Source organism: Betta splendens, chromosome 10 (genome assembly GCF_900634795.4).
Source record: "Betta splendens chromosome 10, fBetSpl5.4, whole genome shotgun sequence".
Lineage (NCBI taxonomy): Eukaryota > Metazoa > Chordata > Actinopteri > Anabantiformes > Osphronemidae > Betta > Betta splendens.
In genome coordinates this window covers 13,530,627-13,551,515 of record NC_040890.2, presented here as the reverse complement: position 1 = coordinate 13,551,515, position 20,889 = coordinate 13,530,627, and the positions used below count along the sequence as shown (strand labels likewise).

Genomic DNA, 20,889 nt, shown 5'->3' with positions numbered 1-20,889 from the left:
TATAAACATAATAGTAATAAAGTTATAAAAATGAACACCAGCTGAGATACCAGCTATACCTGGTTCCTGATGTTGAGCCTACATTATAAGGAATCTGGTGAGTCACATAAGAGCAACAGAAACCTAGCTATCAGACACCACAGCTATAACACAGAGTCTTTACTCCTGAGTCATGACTCAGGTAATGAGTAGGAAGGTCAAACTTCAGAGATAGAAAGTCCCACATTTCTAAGTGGCATACTCAGTATTTTATGATCAACATTATGATGTGGTTATAACATCTACAGATACAATAATCTATTTTCTACATAAGGCATTTGTTAATCATTTTAATTTCTTATCTTAAGACATTTTGGGACAATTTTGTACATCTTTTGGAATTAACTGGGATTTTTTGATATATATATATATTTTAAATATAATTAATACTGTATATTTTTCTAAATACCTTTACACACTGTGCCTAATGTCTTAAATACATGCTGCATATATAGACAGACCGGGGTGTTAGGTCCACTTGCCTTCTTAGAGAAAGGCAAATGAAAATAGTTTTGAGTGGTCATCACCTTTAAGCTATATAACGTTTAACATTTCTAGTATACACACATAGTGTACATACAGGGTGTGCGTATGTTTGTGTGTATTTCATTCTTTCCTACTGACCGTTAATACCCTAAGTGTCCTGGGTGTACCTGAGATTTAGTACACTGATAAACTATTACATAATGTTCCACTACAGGTAGCCTACATGTTACCTCAGTGCCGCCAGCTGCGGTTTGCGCATGTGCATGGTCACACTAATTACTCAGTTTCCCAGAAATCCGAATAACGCATGCGCAGAGGGGGTTGCCTGACCGTGGTAAACAGACGTCAGAAGGGAGTCTTCGCCTCGAGTCAAAACAAAACAAAACAAGTCAAAAGATCCCGAAGGAGTGAAAATTAGGTCCACGGAAACGTCCGGAGGTTTTACAAAACTCGCCAGTGTTTAGAACGGTTACTTGGGAGAAGTTATCGGAGGCTTTTCGCGGACTTTTTCACGGATTGTAAACTCTGGAGTAGCAGGAGCTTAACCAGCTAACGTTACGGAGGCTATCGTGCTGTTTTCAAAGTGCGGCGAGTGGGAGCCGACAGACCGCCGAGGCGACCCAACTTCACCCAGCGCCGGGGAATCCGCTTTCTAGTGCGTTCGCTGAGACCGCTGCGCGGGGATTGGCCGAGCTGCGGGCCGTGCGGGTCGAGGGGGTTGTGTAACCGCTCCTTGGAGCATCGTGTGCGGCGGCAGGAGTGTGGAGAAACATGGCAGATGGTGACATGCGCCCGGCCGCAATGTGGCTGATCGTGCAGACCTGAGGCTCAGACTTTTCTTACGGACATTTGTATAATTCTTACACTTTTTCTGAACTCCAATATTACCCAGACCGGCTCTAAGTGTTCCCTCCACTTCAGTTTGGTTGGTGATTTGCTGCGGCTCTGACCCTCAGGCCAGAGACGTTTTGTTTTTTCCAATTTTTGGCCGTCGCTTAGAACAGTTTTTTGAACAATCAGACATTTTACCAGGATTGGATTGGATTGGATCCTAAACTCTTACTGCGTTCTAGTCATTGTTGGATTTTAGAAAAAAAAAAAGTTTGTGTGGAGTTATTTTGGCCGGGGAGAGCCTAGACATCACTTTGTTTACAAGTGTAGACAGACGGTCTCTCCTGGGAACGTCCTTTGTAACAGTAGCCAGCTAATCCCTTTTTGTAGCGTTTATAGATTTAAAAAAATAACTACCAGGTTTGAATATGATCATTTTTATAGAATTTGGTCCGAAACTGATTCTGAATTTTATAGTTTTCCGCTAAATTATAATCTTATATTTTGAAAATATATATATACTTTTATAAGATATATCTTTTTGACAGATATTTAAATAGTTAATACTTTAGGAATTCAATAGGCACGACCTATTAATTAGTTTTCAGGTGAGCTAGAACCTCTGTCAAGCCAGATGTTTGGATGCTCTCTGCCACTTCTGTTTTTTATTTCACTCAAACAAAGGAACTCCCATCCCAACCATCCTTCAATCTATATAAATCAGAAGGTTTATGATAGTTACTATTAAGGAGATTATTTGGGTTCCCTAATCTCCAATCTGAGGATTAACCCGGGCTATTGGTGTGTCCAGATTATTACGTCTCTTTTGTAGGCTCCTCAGTGGGTGAAGCATATTGTTTTTATTTTGTTTTCAGGTGTGCTTTTTTAGCAGCCGCCTTAAAGTGACGTTTGCCTTTTAAAGGTAGATGTTTTAAGTGCATCCCATCTTTCTGGTTGCGTGGAAATTGAGCGAGCCGCCATGGAGGAGTCACCGCTGCCCCCGATTGACCCAGATTTTGAGCCGCAGAGCAGACCCCGCTCCTGCACGTGGCCGCTGCCGAGACCCGACATCTCTGCTGTCAAACCCGAGGGCGCGGATGGCACCGAGTCCGCCGCCGGGACCCCGCCCGCCGACGAGGACAAGTCCGAGCCGCAGCAAATCACGTCCGAGCCCGAGAAAGCGGCGGCGGCGGTGGAGGGCGGAGTCGTGGCCGGCGTGGGCGGGGCCGGCGTGACTCCACGCAAGGGATCGTCCCGGCGCAACGCGTGGGGGAACCAGAGTTACGCGGACCTGATCAGCCAGGCCATCGAGAACTCGCCCGAGAAGAGGCTGACCCTGGCACAGATCTACGAGTGGATGGTGAAAACAGTGCCTTACTTCCGAGACAAAGGAGACAGCAACAGCTCAGCAGGCTGGAAGGTGAGTGTGTGTGCGCGCGTGTGTGTGTGTGTTTGTGTGTGTGTGGGTGGGGGTGGAGGACACTGGGATGCAGCGTGAAGTGTCTGCATCCCAGTGGTTCGAAACTGAGCAGCCTGTCGAATCTGATACCAAAATTAATTCGTGCTATTATTGTTTAATGTAGAAATTTATTTTTTTAAATAATTGTCTTTGAATCTGATGCTCCATAGTAAAATTAATAGTATATTATTGAATTAGAGCTGCAAATCATAGTTATTAATAAACACTGACATAATTAGTTATTCTAATAAAGATGTTACTAATTATTTAATTATTGTCTGTTTGGCCTCTAAACGATCAAAAATAACGTGATATCATCTTGTTCTTTCTGGACAGAAGTGCAAAATTAAATATTTTCTTCTAAATTTGGTAAAGAGTTTGGAGCAGATTTATTTGAGTATATGGTATGGTTACACGCAGAAATAAATAATTATCTAGTGATTTATTCTAGGTAATTATTGGTGCCTTGTTGTATTTGTTTTCCACTGTTTTCCCAAATTCGTAGTGAAACGACTAGAATCTAGTGACCCAAGGTAAATCTGATTTAGCAAATACTTTTGGAGCATTATTCCACATTAGTGGTTCTGAGCCCTATTTAGATTTTAAACATTTGAAATAATCAACTGTGATACTTTGTGTCACTGTTGAGCCCAACATTTGTAGCAATAAACAAAGAAAAATATATATACATTTACTTTTTTACCTTTTTTTAAGGGTTTTAAATCATTGAGTACATCCCCAAAACAGTGAAGACCTGCATAACCATCAGAATTCCTTTCTGCTTTCAGAATTCAATCCGCCACAACTTATCACTCCATAACAAGTTCTTGAGGGTTCACAATGAGTCAACAGGTAAGAGCTCCTGGTGGATGCTCAACCCAGAAGGAGGAAAGACTGGGAAAGCTCCACGCCGCCGGGCCGCCTCCATGGACAACAGCAGCAAACTGCTGAAGAGTCGCATGAGGGCCAAGCAGACGAAGAAGCAGGCTGGAGCTGCTGGTCTGGGAGCCAGCAGCGCGGCACTGCAGGGTGACGGCAGCACAGGTTCAGCTGGCGCAGACAGTCCCAATTCATCCCAGCAGTTTCCCAAATGGGTCAACAACAGCAGCCCCTCGTCCCGCGGCAGCATGGACGACAACGACATGTGGACCACCTTCCGTCCACGCACGAGCTCCAACGCCAGCACCCTCAGCGGACGCCTGTCTCCCATTGCTCCTGGACAGGAGGACGACGACAACCTGCCCGACGACGGGCTGCTGGGGAGATACGCCGGCAGCAGCCTGACCCCTACTCTCACTGAGACCCTCATGGAGGAGTTGGATCTGATCGACGGCCTGACACTGATGACTGGGCCTCAGGGAGGAGCCAGCCCCAGCACAGCTCCGCCAGCACCTCCCACTCCACTGCCCTCTGCCTCCACCCTCCTGCCCCGTGGCTCCGGCTTCTCCTCCTTCCATCATCTGCAGCCATCCAGCCTCCCGCAGGCCCCTGTTCACAACGGGACCCAGGCCTCTGTGTCTCAGTGTGGCCCCAGCAACAAAGAGCCATCAACCTTCAGCAACTCCCTCTTCAACCCAATGTCCAGCTCCGGCTCTCGTGGCACTGGACAGTACAACCCCCACGTACCCTCCAGCCTGGAGGCGCTGCTCACTTCTGATTCCCCTCCTCCAACCGATGTCCTGATGTCCCAAGTGGACCCCATGGCCAATTCCGGAGGTGTAGGCCTGATGGGTTTGGGCTCATCATCTAAACCCAATCAGCTGCTTCTGAGTAAAGGACTAGAGCCTAACAGAGTGGCCCCCATGGCGCTGCAGGCCCAGATGCAGCCACAGCAGCACCACATCCACCACCAGCCGCGCCAGCAGCAGCCACAACAGCAGCAACAGCACCAGCACCACTCGCAGATGGAGTTGGGGATGATCCTCTCAGGAATGTCTCAGGACCCACCTCAGCTCTCAACTGTCAAAATCCAGCATGGGACGCTGTCTGCTGTGTCTGCTGCTGCTGTAAATACTCACCATGGCATCAGTTCGACTAATCCCAACGCGGCTCTGCAGGCGATGGCTCAGTTCCCAGCGCCCTCCTGCTTCCCCACCATTCAGGACCGACTGCCCACAGACTTGGACATAGACATGTTCACCGAAAACCTGGATTGTGATGTGGATTACATCATCAACAGTGACCTCATGGACGGAGACGGCATCGATTTCAACTTTGACCCCATACTGCCAGGGGCCCAAGGCTACCCAGGCCCGGCCACCACACAGGGCTCTGCTCACAACTGGGTGCCCAGTTAGGTCCTGAGCGGATCCCACACTGTCAGCCAGGTTAGGAACTAAATCTCTTTCAACCGCGCAGCGTTTGATCTAGAAATGATGAATGATCACTATTACCTAATTTTTAGCTTTGAGACTGCCACTGATGACTTTTTTTATCATCTTGTCTTGTAGGAAGTGATCACCAATCAAAACAACCTCACAGGTGCAGTCAGCCTCCCTGCTGGACAAAGATACTGCTTTCAAATTCAACGCTACTCTCAGACTTTAAAGACAAAAGCCAGACCTCAGTCATGTCACGTGCCAAGACATGTAGAGGACAGGGGGCAGATTCAGGCTACTATGCACACTTTCTTTTTTTTCCAGTTTTTTAAAAAATGACATTAACACTTGCAACACTGGCTGCTGGCCATTTGATTTGATGAGTGAGGAGACGTGTGGCATCATGTTTTTAGTGTGAAGAGACCTTCACCAGAAGAGCTTTAAGATGATTACAGTACCCTTTGATCTCAAAGGGTTTGGTATCCCCTCGGTTTACTGCATTGGGCCCAAAAGGCCAGATTTCCATCAACACATGCCGAACGTGACTGAACACCTGAAGGAGGTGCGATGACTCTGCTGCGCCTTCCTCCAGAGGAAGGGTTTCACCACAGGAGTTGATGAATATTGAGCACAGTGACTGTTTTGTGCACAAGTGAACAATTCAAAACTGGATGACTAGAGTTGGAGCATTTTTGACTCCGCGTTGGCTTCACATCTCGCCAAAATGCGCATCTGAACTCTGATTATGTGTACGAATTATGTTTCTCATGTTGGAGGAGCAGAATGGTAGATGATGATGCATCTGTTTCTCCAACAGTCAAGAGCGTATTTGCAGTTTGGCATTTTTGACTTCAATCCAGTGTGGTTACGTAGATGTCAGTTTTTTTAATCCCTGATGTGCAGTTAAACTAACCAAATGAAGAAATGTGATTTGTGACTTTACACACGGGGCATTCACGTGTAGTTTTATTTGCCAACCAGTGATTCGTTGGCCAAGTATTATATTGTCTTGGACAGTAATACGCCTCAACTGTCAGATGGTCTACCTGATTTCCTTTCTTCAATCCCATGCATTTTCAGAGCACTTAGGTTTCCTGCGACACAGGGACCCCAAACTAAGAGACAGCATCCACGTTGGATTGTACTATTTCATCATGGATTTAAGTCCTGTACGAGAAAAGACACGGCGCACCTGTTGCACAGGCGCGTCGCACCATGCAGATTTATCAGAAGAACAAAATGAAATCTTGAAGGAAATTTGAAAAATGTCTTCTTGAAGGGTTTTGCTATTTAACGTGTGTCAGTGAGGTGACAGTGGGTGTGGGTGCTTGATGTCAGAATATCCTCCCACTTTAATTCTTCAGAACTAGCGTTCCAGGAAATTAATTCACTGTGTGAGACGTTCAAAAAAAGAATTTATTTGATTATAGTTTTAATATACAATTTAGATGGAGGTAATAAATGAGATATTAATACATAAGAATATATTACTAATGACAAGTGATGTTTTTTACATTGGAGGAAGAATTTTCAGATCGTTTTTAACGGTAATTTTCTATACTTTTATTTTTGTAAAGGATGAACTGCATGTAGATTTTTTAAATAACCAAAGGAACACTAATATTTGCATTTGCATGGCATTTAGAGTGAGCTTCAGCCTGACACAGTATCTCATTGTACATACGCTTCGCAAAAGGCGCCTGTAACATCAAATTTGACAGATACTTGACCTTTTATAACTAAAAGTTTCCTGTCTCTGCCTCAATGTCTTTCTGTGCACAGTTAAAAGGAATCTGTGCTGGAAACCTTTGTCGTCCCACTTTCTCATCTCAGATTGAGACTAATAACACAGCCTTTACCTCTCAGGGTCACTCAGAAGAAAAGCAGCAGGAAAACAGTCCTGCACAAATATAATCGCACCACGTGACTAAAGCAAATGCGAAATTCGTTTCACGCCTCTTTCTTTTTTCTCGACGGACTGAAAGTAATCGGCACGTCTTTGCTTTGTTTTTGTTTTTAAGTAGTTGAATTGGCTGCAGCCATGTTTAGCAGTACTAGGCTCTGCTCCTCCTTTGGCCAAACTTAAAACACTAGAGCGTTCTGTAGCAAAATGGACTTTAATCGCTCTCCCCATTGAAGATCTTGTGTTTTGTGCTTGTATTTAATTACACATCAGAAACCATCCCTGTAGTTTAAACTCAGCATTCATCATTTCACTGTAGTCGTGTTAGCCTCTGCTTTGTATAAAGTTTCTCTTCCCCACTAATGTTTTTGTTTTCTATTGAATGGTGCTAGATGTCATGTGTATTGTAACCTGAGGTACGCCACGCTGCAGTGGGTGCGTATCAGGGCCTTTGTTAAATTGTTTCATTTTCTCTATTCATCACGATCATCTCAATGTTTTTATTTTTCTGTATCATAACCCCCCCCCAACCTGGTCCCAAACTAAAGACCAGCTTGTTAAAACTGCATGATTTACCTTTTAATTTACATTGTAACATAATTATTTTAGGAAGCTGTATATGCAACGACCCCCTTTTTGACTTCACAATGGTCAGGTGTTGGTAATGTTATTAACAGCTGATAGGATGGTTGCAGCAGGTGAAGGCGGGCAGTGTGTGTGAATCTGCTGCACCAGGTTTTGTTGTCTGTAGTTTACTGTTTCCTATTAAAACAGACAGGCAAGCTGTTAATTCCCTTGTATGCCCCCCTCCTAATTAATCACAATTATTTACTTTTTCTTCCGTATAGTCGTAAGCATGTAGTCCCCTTTACATTTGTTTTGAAATTTAAAATTGCCCTACTTGATCCAGTATTTAGCATTTGATATTTTGTATTTTGACTTTCCATAGTGGAGGGTGAGGGGGTCAGGGGACTGATGAGCTGTGCATAAGCCAATTATGACTTTTGATTAATGTTGATAGTTTTTTTTCTTCTCTGCCCCTTCAGTCTTTACACATTATAAAGTCAGCCAGAGGTGAGAAACTTTTCTGAACAGCAGAAATAAATTCAATAAAATGTTTAACCCACTCACTGTTTGTCGTTTGTTGATGGGGAGTAACTGGGTTTCAGTGCTTCAATGATGACAGTTCTGCAGCTCATCCACTGAGTGGTGCTGTTTGGTTATACAAATATTAAAGCAGCACCCAGATAGACTTTTACTAAGCTCTTGTGTGATGTCAGTAACACGCTTGAAGTGACATATGAAGATGGATAAGAATGCTTTAATAGTAACTTTTTTGTGCTCCTTTCTCAGATTCAAAACATCTTTTTTTAAGTTGCCAATATTCTACTACCCTGTATTATATATAGGCCACATAATGTTGTAGTGGTGGAATACTACTAGTTGTGTCCAGTAGCAGCAGGATCCATATTGATAAATTGAGAACGTATATAAAAAAGCAGCAGACTGCAGTAATTTTCATAGAGCATCTTTATAGAAAACATTTCTTCACATTTTCAAAAACATTTTTTTGTGTTTTCACTTGTTTTCTGTTTTATTGTCATTTTTTTAAATAATTGTCCATTTTTATTATTTGCTTAAGTTGAATATGTTTAACATCCACATCAAAGGCTCATTCTGGCTTGTAGAAGGTGTGATCGGAAACACTTCATTGGAAATGGTGCTGACCAACACCACAAATAAACAGTTCCCCTCCACGCAGGAGATGCCACAAGCTTTGGACCTGTCAGGTGGAGGACTTCCCCAGATGCAAACAAAGCCTCCAGTAGTCCCATCCCTCCACTTCGAGCCTGAAGGCACCTGTGTTAACAGCGCTTTTGCTTTTATTGATATGCACTTCTGTTGCATTTCTACGTCTACACCTAATAACTCTAAACAGTCTGTCACACCTCTACATCTACCCAGGCTGCAGCACAACAAACAGGTCCTACAGTCACACCCAGAAATGAAAAAAAACTACTCTACATTTACAAAAACATGTAAAAATAAACACAGACAAAAGATACAAGCGTTTGAACAAATAATTTGCACATTGCTCTCCTCTGAAAATTGTACTGTGGACTTTAACTTGATAATCAGCTTTGATGCAGCGCACAAAAAAAGCTTTAATAAAAAGCTTTGAGCAAAAGTCGAAGCCCAAACTCAACTCATGACCAGTGCAGAGCTACTTCAGGGCATTTTCATCTTCTAATTTCTTACCAAACAACCTTTGGTCTGAGACTCGCGCTGATTTGATCGTGTCAGTACAAAAAAAACCCATCCAAAAAGGGCTCAGCTTAATATTCACTGTCAGAAACAGCTCACTGACCTCTTCAGGTTAGTTACAAGCTTTCAAATTGTGTGACTCCTGCGTTAACGGCGTCAATGCCAAAATCCTTTCAATAATCCACTGAAATATTTTGGATTAGGAGGCTTCATGAGTTTGAGCACAAAAACAAAGTCTGAGTGTTAGAGGAGAAACATTAAAAATGTTTGTTAAACGTTGTATAGTGGAGAAGAAACGTTTCAGACCCACGCAAAGTGTGCCTTATTGTCTAATAATGAGCTACCTTGCATTATAAATATATAAAGTTTTTTTAAAAGTGCTTATTAAAAGAAACTATAGTGATGTGATAACTTCCAGCTGTGTCACTGTTGTGCTTGTTCTTGACCAGCATTAATACGAAATGTTAGGGAGATTAAACTGTCGTTCTTCACAGTCTCCTGATCGTTTCCTTCCAACACTGAATTAGATTGTCCAGAAAACAAACTAACAATAATCTAAAGGCCCAGGTCTCCCATCAACATTCATTCAACTTGTACAAAAGTTTTTTTTTTTTGAAAAGCTGAGTTAATACAAAAGGAGACTGATTAAACTAGGAGAGTATTGGCCACTGTAACACACTGCTACAACCAAGCAGTTTATCACAGACTGACACCTGTAAAATTTAAAACTCTAGAAATAATTGCACATAACCTTCGAGAGCCAACATGTTCAAGAAGATGACTTCACAACAAGAGAATCTGCAGAAAGTGGTAAGGAGTGGGGGCTGTGGCACACTACGGTTTAAATACATTAAATCCGAGGGGAGGAAAAGCACATTCATGAGGTACAGCTACAAAAACGATGGAGCTCTGTGTCCTTAAAAGTGCCGCTCTCATCCCACTTGCTGAGATCTTGTTATGCTCGTGTCTCTGGGTCTCTCTGTACCGGGGGAGAATTGTGACTTTGTGCCTCTCCGAATACTTAGGCAATCATGTACTGAGTGATGGCTCTCAGGGCATACAGCAGCTCCGCCTGCAGCCGGGCCTCCATGACTAGTAAATTGACATGTATCTGTGAGAGAGAAAGAAGATGAATGAGTCACACTGAGCACTGAAAACATTTAGAATGCTGTGTCATTGTTGAGTAAAGGTGGAATTCCTTCTTCTTTGCACAATGTGCTTATTCGCCGAGAACAAATCTCCTTAGCTTAGCATAAAGAGAGGAAACATGTGGAAGCAGCTAGCTAGGCAAGTAAAAAGGTAATCTAATCCAGTAAACTGGATTACGACATGTCATTATCTTATCTATACAAAAACCAAAAGTGTAAAAGTAGTCATTACTCTGTTTTAAGGATGGGGTATGTGCCTTAGCCAAGACTTGTTGCCAAGCAACTTGAAGAGACTACAGACAAGCTGCTAATTCTTCCTCTAATAGATAGTTACTGATCTGTACACTACAGGACGTGACCACAGCTGTGGGTGTAGTCAACAAGAATCCAATAAAGAATGTAAACACTTAGTGTGGGGAATATTAAGCACCACAGGGCCTGATTGGAGGCCTTTAGCCGTAGAGGTGAAATCCAATGCTCAACTTAAAATAGAAGCCAGATCACGATGCTGCACAGATCACAGTGGTTTTAATCCCCTTTTCAACCCTCACGTGAAAAGCAAATAAGATGCTTCCTAACAGGTTCAACTAATATTACTTTGAATAAGTTTGTAAAAAGGGATCTTACCCGTTCTAAAGTCTTTAGTGGAGCCCAACTCAGCGGACACACTGACGTTTTGGTGGCATCAGGAAAACAAGCCACAGCCTTGATGTACAGCTTCAGATCCCGCTCCAGCAACTGGTTCACTTCTCCATAATCATAATCATCATAGCTGTAACAACAAACCACACCACTGCTGATCCACTGGACACATTATGCTTTCTGTTTGGTATCGTGCACAAGGTAAGTGGCAGTTTACCGTATTCCTAACACACAATGGATGTAATTCCAAATAGCCCTCTTCAGGTCGGGGCTGTGCAACGAGGGGAGGGTGGTCACACTCCTGAATCGATCGTCCAAGAGATGCCCAATGTCTGAATACAATCTGTTGATTAAGGAGAAGCCGTGGTCCTCCCATGAATAGTCCTGACACAGGCAAAACAACATTACGTCAGCACAACAAGTCTTTGACATCGCCGAAAATAAGCACATACACTGAATCTGTATCTGAATTTGGCTTTGACCACCTGGACGTCAAATCAAACCGTTTCTGGCTAAGCTTCAGATGCAGTTTGGATAAGAGCCTTTCAAATACCAGACAAGATATGTGCTGCCCATGTGACAGAGGGTTATATCAGTTTACTGTCAGTTAGATTAACTGCTGGTAAGGGATCATGAAGCATACTGCTTAGGTCACAAGCGGTGCCGTGATACATGCATCAAAATGTGAAGCTTTGTTAATGTAGTGGGTGTTAATACACAGATTTAAAACACAACCAGAAGTATTTTCTGTGGTCACTGCACACATATGTAAGTTTACTTAAGCGCTGGTTTTGATACTCACCTGAACTCGGAACTCCTCCTCCCTACGAGCAAACTCCTGATAGCTAAAGTCAGGGTCTGTGATAAAGCGCGACGGGTCTGTGAAACATATCACGTCCTCCTCCTCCTCTTCCATATCTAAAAAAAAAAACAAGAGAGATAAAATAAGTGCATCAGCAGCGTGACTGAGTAGTAAAGGCTCACGTTTCACACCATGTGACCTTAATCTGACACTTAAGATAGCCATCAGCAGTGAGTGAGCTAGAACAGTGTTAGTTAGTGTGTTTGTTACAGCGTTGTCCTGCCAAGTGGGTTACCTGTTTGCTGGAGTGTGTGTGTCTGTAGAAGCCGCTCCTCTCGCTTCTCACGCTCCTCCTGTGACTTCTGGATTCTCTCCTTGAGGCATACCATGTCACAGCTGGAGTCCAGAGACTGTAAACAATCCGTAGAATTTTATCATCATCTCAGATTTAAACTAAAGAGTTTCAGATGTAAATAGTACAAATATTATTATACACATTCTGAATGAAACCTAAATGTACCAATGGTTCCCAAACATTAAATATTTTTGGACTGGTTTGATTATTTTTCATGACCTTCAAACAGTAATATATATATGTATTGTATTGTATAGAAAATGTAAATTGTAAGCCTCAAATAAATCACTGGTGCTAAAGTGTAAGGACACTCAACCTACATAAAATAAAAGCTTTTATTTATGTTTGTATCATCAGTTCATCTCAAATGAAGCAAATTAAAACAATGTTAAAAGAGCATTAAGTGGAACCATTTTAACTATTTTCACAATAAACATTGCAGTTAAGGAACCAGCTATAAAAAGGCAGCATGGTGCACGTTTATCTTGACAAACACAACACACAAGGAATAGTAGGAATACTTTCTGCATAACACACATTTCTCAGTGATGTTTACTTTTAGAAAATACAAGTTGGATTTGTTACCCGCCGTCGTGTTATGTGTTCAGAGGGAGAGGCAAGCGACTGAGGCACATTGGCATTGCCATTGGCAGCATCAAAGGGGCAGAAGGTCGGTGGGGTACCGTTAGGAGATTTGGAAAGAGGAGCAAGGTCGGTGTTTGATTCGCATCCAAATACAAAACTACAGAGGGAGTGGCAGTGGGCCAGGATCACCACAGCCTGCACCAGTTCAGCCAGCGACCAGCACTGCTCGCCTGATTTCAGCAGGGTCTGGAAGCAACACAGACAAGACCTCATGATTAGTCAGACCAAATAAACTAAAACTTGTTCCTCTCTGAGGAGTCGGACTTCAGGTCAGTTTGGTCTCGTTATGATTTATGTAGATAATGTGAAGGGTGGTTTTCCTTCGCTGTACCTGGATGTGTGAGCAGGCAGTCATCCAGGGTTGGTGTGCCAGCACCTTGTTGATGTGGTCAAGCAGGCGAAGGCGGGGGGGTGCCGCCTCCAAACCCTGCAACCACAGGGGGTCCCCACCCATCCTCAAAAACTGGGCCGAGTGTAGGTACACCAGGTAGTTGCAGTGATGCCGTGCTGCTGCCTAAAAGGAGAGGTTAAGGAGACTTAGGAGGACGACCAACTCGAACAAAGGATTCTGTTGTTTCGTTCATTCACAGTAATAATAATAATGAGCTCTGGTGGCTCTTGATGCCATAACAAACAGAGTTTGTTGTGTATTAACAAGTAAAACTCTGGCACTGACCATGATGGCGATGTAATGTCTGTACGGCAGCGGCAACGGGCCGTCCATGTGCAGGATGTAGTGCTGTGTCCGCAGGAAGCTCTCGAAGTACTGAGGATGCGAGGCCATCTGCTGGGACACAGCGTCCACGCTCCCCCTGCTGACCAGAGCCTTCATGAACAGCAGCGACACGCGCTCCTTCTCACTGTTCACCTTCATCTGCAGAAACAAGGACGGAGAGCAGTTGATTTCCACATGTCCAAAGCGAAAAAGCAACAATTAAATAGAAACTAAAATGAACTGAAGTCAAGCAACAATAAATAACTGAAACTCTTTGTTTTTTTCAGTTATAATAACATAACAGAATAAATATTTGACCAGCTGCTTGCTTTGTTTGCTTTAAAAAGGCACAAGCAAATATCGTTATTCTGTTATGATGGTTGCAAATGTATTCGCAGTGTGAAAGGTTTCTTTCAAAACACTGCGCGCGCACACACACACACACACACACACATCTGACCCTTTTAACTGAACAAGATGGTATAAAACCAGCAGCAGGGCTGACCGCTACTCTGAAGGTATTATTAAGGGCTCATTTTGAAGCCAAAGCAGTTTGGCTCAAGGTAAAGTTAGACTTCAGCGCTCACACCGTGTGATGGGCTCAGACTGTGCTTTGGACCAGAGTCATGTTCCGGACCTTAAATGAGCTGAGCAGAGGCGATCGCCTAAGAACTGCAGCTTTAATGTGGCGATACAGCGCCACTCTTGTGTGAATGCATTCCACATGTTTTTCTTTCTTCAAATAAAGAAAGTAAACAACAGCGCTCGGCAAGAAACCGACAGACACTCAGTCACCAAGTTTTATTGGCTGCAGCTGGATCAAATACTTCATCTCTACTCTACTTATTACATTTTGACAAACTATAGGAGAAATTACATTAACAAAAGCAAACAGCTTAACATGCAGTTAAAACAAACACAAACCAACAAAGAAAAACACTCAAATGGGTCCTTTAAAACAGGGACTTTCAACCAGAGAGGAAGAGCAGAAGAAACTAATGTGAAACTTGAACTTAGGAGGCCTTGAAGAGGGAAGCTCAGCGGCAGCCAAGAAGTGGATGAGACCAAACACACAAACACTGGAGCAACAGGGCTGTGGCGCCTGAGGCCAAAAGAAACGGACCCATGTGGAGACGGAAGCTGGTTTTCCCTCATAGGCACAGGCGTATATTACCTCTCGCTATCATACAACGGCCTCTAGGAAAGGAGCCACGGCCACTGATGAGTTCCCTAAACGTGAAACCGGAGTGCACAGCACTGATTAAAGCCAAATGGTGTCTTGTAGCCTGAAGTGAATATTGCCAAACACCTTTTTAAACGCACCTTTTTAACAACACAGACTGCTGTCTAGGGTTTTTACTGTCCTGTCAGATCACAGACACCTCAACTTAGGCCAGTGCAACTGCCCTGTTACTTAATATTAGCCTGTACAGCCCTTTAGAATTAGACACCATGTTTATCTGGCTTGTAGCTCCATGTGGTATTTCACTTCTCCCTGTAGTGGATGAGTGTTTCCTCTCGATCCTTCAATAGGCTCCACCTCTTGACCTATATAAAGCCCACGCTCGAAACATAACTGACATATTCACATACCACACATTAAAGAAATACATTTCATTCAGCTTTCAAACGTATTGTATTGCAGTTTGGAGAAAAGGTTCTAAAAGGAGCAAGAGGACAAAACAAGCAGAGTGAGTAAACGCATTATATGAAAGACAGTGACAGAGGTCTGACCTTCTCCCGTCTACTGGCTTGTGTTGGGAATGAACTGGAAAATAGTTGGAGCGCACGGGCGCCTGCCAATCAAAGACCTATTGACAAGAGCATAGAGCAAGTATCTCTATGCAAACTCAAGGGTGTCTCATTAGTATGCTGAGCAGCAGAATCTAGGTTACTGCTCCACTAAGCCGTAACTGGCTCTGTCACTGTGATGAATAAGCCTGTTTAACTAGGCATCCTTTCAGAGGCCTGCACCACACAGAAACATGCTTCAGCCAACACTTGTTATGAGTTTAACGTGTAGTGAGACCACTTGAGGTCCATTACTTCTATTCTGTCACCATAAAGCAAGGATTGCAACATTAATTAAATTTAATTTCATCTCCACCATCTCCATTTACATGTGTTTAGCATCCCAGTTGGTAATATCTCCAGAGCATCATCTGGCTTTACACAAAGCATGAATTTAACAATACACACTTGGTTTTAAGGCTTTCAACCATATTTTCATGAGCAGACAAAAAAAATCCTGCAAACATAGTGGTTTATGAAAAGACAGATGACTAAGAGCCCACTGTCGCAAAACCTTATTAGACTGGAAAATCATGAGCTATCATGTTACACAATGTTACCTATGTACAAGTAGATACAGTCTGAATAAGTGTCCCTAACCAGGGCACAGATTCAACCAGCTCCAGTAAGCCTGTGGCTCAGCTCCTTGATAGAAAGAGAACAATATATGTAGCAGAAGGCTATTACTGGGTTTAGACCAGTTGGAGTTAAAATGTAAAAAAATGAATGTCCTTCATGAAACACCAGGCCCAGAAAAACAGGCTTTGGGCTTCACCGGGCTTTCCGTCAGTTAATAAACATCTTTTACTCTAATAAAGTGAATAATACAAACTATACAATCAGAAATGTAAAGAAAAACACTAAATACCCCAAAAATCTTGAAGATTTCAGTGAATGACATCTGACATTTACTAAACCTTTAGCAAGTCTACAACACTTACACTTCAAATAAATGCCAGCACTTACTATTAAAGGTTTAGGGATTTGCCATCACTGGCATCCTACAAAGAGGAAGCTGGTATCTTTTGTAATCTCATAAACATGTCTGGGCAAATACGACAGCAAAAGTCGAACTGAAACAGGAACTACAGTCGTGAGCAATCGTTCTTCAGGAAATGACACATCCCACGTTCCATTCTATAGTTTTAGAAAAAAGCTACACGACATGTTCAAGTCCACTTCAACTAAAATGACATCTTTTTCTCTGCCACTATAAATTAGATTTTGTAATGCCCTTTATTAACCATATTTATAGAAACATCGTCATCAGAAATGATCAATAATTGTAGTTAATAAAGGATAAGGAAGAATGCTTTGTTAAAACTGCGCTGACCTACAAACACAATGCTTCATCTACTTCTTAAAAACAAGGTTCAAGAGCTGCACACTGCAGTACGTATGATAAGGTACAGTAATACGCTCCTTATTGTCCTCCCACATGAAAAATACACCCGCATGAAAAGTGAAAAGGCTGGTCACAAAAGTGCGTAGGTGGATATGTAAAGCAAAAAAAGAAGAAGATTTAGGTGACTGTCTTTGGTATTACAAAGCATATTTTGAGTTCTCATCTATCGGTCTCATTAGGCACAGGGTCTCTACAGTTGTCCTTACAGTACACCAGCCACAGATTTTGTAACAGAACCATTTGTGCGTAGTCAACAACAAGCTGGAAGGTGAATAAAGCAAGACTGTGATGTTGATATTAGAGCTGTGTGTTCATGTCACAAGATGAAGTCAAACTGTGGCCTGGTTTTAGAAAATAAACAACTCAGAGTTACTGCTGTGTGCAAAATGTTACCCGTATCTATCATTTGACATTCAAAAGCATTATTAATCTCCATTCCCAACACGGGAGAGGTCATTTGTTTATTGATCAGAGAGGAGCAAGAGGCAGGGATAAAATGAAAAACAGGGGTGACGTCAGTGAGGGAAGGAAAGGTAAATGGAGACAAAGACAGGCTTTGATAGCAGGCAGACAAACAAAACTGCAGCACTGCTGCTGCAGACACGGGAGAAGGACATCAATCTGCATGAGGAATGAGGCTGGAGGGGTCTGTCCTTATCATGCACCAGCGTCCTGGTGGCATTGAACCCCCCCCACACACACATCCAAGAAAGCATCGCTGGAAACACAAGCAGCCGAGGGACGTTTTTGGCTTTGCAATGTGAACTCAGGGAGTAGCGCAAAACAAACCAGCTGCAACCTAAAGAGGCATGGAGGGAGGGAAGGGAGCCTCTGGGTAGAATAGCACATACAACACAACCATAAGCAAACAAAACACTGTACTGCAGGACCAAAAAAAACAGAATGCTGAGCCCACACACAGCAGATGAGCGATAAAGCAAGAAGACGAAGAAAGAAAAGAGATTCATCCATAACATGGTAATCGATCACTCATCTTATGACAGGTCATTTAATTAGAATGCAAATGGTTGATTAGGTGTACACTTAAAATGCTAATTCCTCTGCAGCAACAATGTGAGATGCACACCATTTAGCAAAGCTGACAGATAACAGAGAGAGAGTGGGTCAAAAGTAAATCACTGGATCTGAAACCAGAGGAGATGGGATTTGAATCCCTTGGTGCTCACATTCCTCGCTGTTTTGCTCCATTTCTGGGCTCTAATCTGTAGCAAACATGTCTTTTTTTGGACCGCATTTGAGACAGCGCCCCCTTATTGTTGCAGATGGGAACAACAGCGACAGAGGAGAAAAACAACTTTGATTGGCAGTCCAGTTCAGCGAGCAAAAAACAGCACAATCAAAGTCTCCGACGCTCACGGGCACCAGCAGCAGCACAGACGGAGGCGTCCTCGCCAGTCCGCGACGTTTAAAAGCATTTACTCCCGATCCGCTGCTATATCGTATTTATACAGTAGGCAAATAAAATGCACCGCATTACTTCAGTCAGCCAACGTTAACGCACACTTTTCTCCCAAATCCTCAGATGATGTCATCCTCACCTACAGCTATCTCCTTCACAGACGTCAACAGACACTGTCCTGTGTCCCTAACATCCGTGTAAAAGTTAAATTAAAGCACATTTTTAAATGGAGCACGTCAACCCCCCTTTGTGAAACGAACAAAAGCGGACTCCTGGTTCAACTGTGTGCGCGACTACTGCGACGTTAAAGCATAAGACAAATGGTTAAAATGGATAGTTTGTGCTAGTTTAACGCTAATGTGCCTTTGTGGGGTCAACACTGTTGTGAGCTTTACGTGACATTTTAACGCCTGCTCATGGAAACGACACAATAGTTCTTAGTTCTGGACAAAAGTAGAAGATCCTAAAGTTTAATGTTTAAAACAGGCGTAGCTATGCTTTTATTCCCTTTTTTATCGTTTGTATTGTATATTACTACTGTGTAGACCGGTTTTCGCTGGTTAGCAAGTTAACGTTTGAGTCACAATAACGTTACAGAGTGACGCTATGTTGAAAAGTTCAAGAGATTTTAAACTGTTAGCAGTCGTATTTATTATGCCCGTCGACTGGCAACAGCACAAACTGCTCCTTTAGATACGCAAAAGCTGCGACAAAGTTCAACACAAGAGCTGGAAAAATACTTTTTCTTTGATATGGCTGCGCGAAATGAATGAACGTTACTCGGGCTCCGTAGTTAGCGGCTAGCTCTAATTGCGTTATAAGTAACTTAGCCTGACTCCCGCTAGCTCCGCTTTCAACCTACCTGGTTTTGGACGCGCTGGCACTGGGTTCTCAGGGGGTACTCCATTTTATTCGTACAGATGATCATTTTCCAAAAAAGTGTGCTATTACATGGACGCGGCTCTGGCTTGTCTTGGTGCGTTCCAAGCTAGCGAACAAAAGGCACGGAAGCCTGCCTGCCTGCCTGCCTGCCTGCTGCTCTGCTGGCTGCAGCTGAAGCCTGGTGTGGACAGAAAACCTTCCAGGCTCTGGGCTGACAGCTCCAGTAACAGTGCAGCCAATCAGAGCTCGGGGGCGGAGCAGCTCGCGGGGGGCGACGTTCAAATGCTAATGAACATCTGCAAGCAGCGGCGCAGGGAGGCGGAAGCGGCGCGCGCTGCCACCTTCACAGAACAGAAGGATACTTTTACTCTACTTTCCAACTCGGTGTAATTAAATAATTAAATATTGTACTTCTTGTATTTTACTGTAAGCGTGTGTCCTGAAAATTTTCAACTGGGGGATCAGATAAGGTTAAGCTTAAAGAATCATAGTTAAAGAGCCATTGCACTCAAAATAAACCCTGTTTTTTGTTTGGTGACGGGATGCGTTCACTGACACGTTGAGCCGCATTAACCTCGGTATCAACAACAATAAATTGCACCAAAGGTCATGTTCAGACATGTTACAGTGAAAGATTTGAGCCTTTATAGGCCAGTGTGTCTATAAAGAACCATAAAGAAGATCCAGTCCATTACATTTCTAAATGTTTAGAGTCTCCAATCAACCTGTCTATGCAACGTGGGAGGAAACCCGAGTACCTCAAAAGAACCCACATAGACACAGGGAGGACGTGCAAACTCCACACAGAGAAGGCATCTCTTACAGAGATAAAGGCAAACCTGATTCACTGAATCTATGAGAACTGAACTGCTGTTTTACTATTGGGACACCCATTACTAAGACATGCTGGGTAACCTGGGAGCCCTAAATCTGATTAGAAAAAACAAGCATCATGTCTAGATTTCATTGTTGGCAAGACTCAGACTTGATGAAAGCTAAATCTAGAAGCACTAATTATCTTCTTTAGTAGTTTAACCAGAACAGACAAGGTGACTGAGAAAGGTGGTCATAATATACTGTAGGGGAGGCTGCTGCACATAAACAGCAGAATTTACACTTCCCATGGCGCACTTTAATAACATTCTTTCGTAGCAGCCTCTCTGTCTGCTAAAGGCCTGTTCCAACACAGGCTATCACTTATAAATCTGTATTCTCAGTGGCCAAGTTGAGGGTCCAACATAGGGGTTGTCTTAATCCAAGACCTGACAAAGAACCTTACCAGAGTCCCTGTGACCTCCATGTGTAAACTCGGTGCATGAGATTTCACACTGCAGTGAGCTCCCAACTTTGCGGCAGCTGTTTGGGGAAGGCCCTTTCCTGTTTCAACATGACAATGCTTCTGTACACAAACAAGCTCCATAAATGTGTTTCCCAGCTCGCTGCAGATGAAGCAGATGGACTTCCACTGAGCTCTGACCTCAGCTACATCCAACATCTACGACTTCAAAGCCGCTACTGAGGCTGCACATTAGCTGTGTATTAAGCTGGTTTAGGAAAGAGATGTTTAACAATGACGTGCAAGCAGGGGAGGAGGTAAAATCCCAATCTTATCGCCACACAACTGTTACCACTCTTGTCCTAATGAATGGGACATTTGTTCTGACAGAATTTTTTGGAACTGCTGCAGATCAACTTGTTTTTCAGTTGGAAGGTTGGAGTCAGGCCTCTAATTTCCTACTATAAGCCTTTTCTGCTATTTGTATTCTCTCAGCAGCCTTGACTG

The 20,889-nt window shown here is 43.2% G+C and overlaps 2 protein-coding genes across 2 annotated transcripts; one reads left to right on the top strand and one right to left on the bottom strand.

The window, feature by feature from the left end:
* The first annotated feature begins 772 nt into the window (after positions 1–772).
* On the top strand, positions 773–8,162 carry foxo4 (forkhead box O4). The gene is made up of 3 exons (XM_029164658.2): positions 773–2,776; positions 3,604–5,142; positions 5,266–8,162. Exons 1-2 carry the CDS (start codon positions 2,336–2,338, stop codon positions 5,110–5,112), a joined length of 1,950 nt encoding a protein of 649 aa, XP_029020491.1. The 5' UTR covers positions 773–2,335; the 3' UTR covers positions 5,113–5,142; positions 5,266–8,162.
* A 386-nt stretch (positions 8,163–8,548) lies between these two features.
* On the bottom strand, positions 8,549–19,300 carry sesn4 (sestrin 4). The gene is made up of 9 exons (XM_029164660.3): positions 19,087–19,300; positions 13,570–13,767; positions 13,225–13,407; positions 12,834–13,079; positions 12,189–12,303; positions 11,894–12,009; positions 11,309–11,475; positions 11,077–11,221; positions 8,549–10,412 (listed from the first exon to the last, which is right to left on the bottom strand). Exons 1-9 carry the CDS (start codon positions 19,150–19,152, stop codon positions 10,323–10,325), a joined length of 1,326 nt encoding a protein of 441 aa, XP_029020493.1. The 5' UTR covers positions 19,153–19,300; the 3' UTR covers positions 8,549–10,322.
* Positions 19,301–20,889: the final 1,589 nt, after the last annotated feature.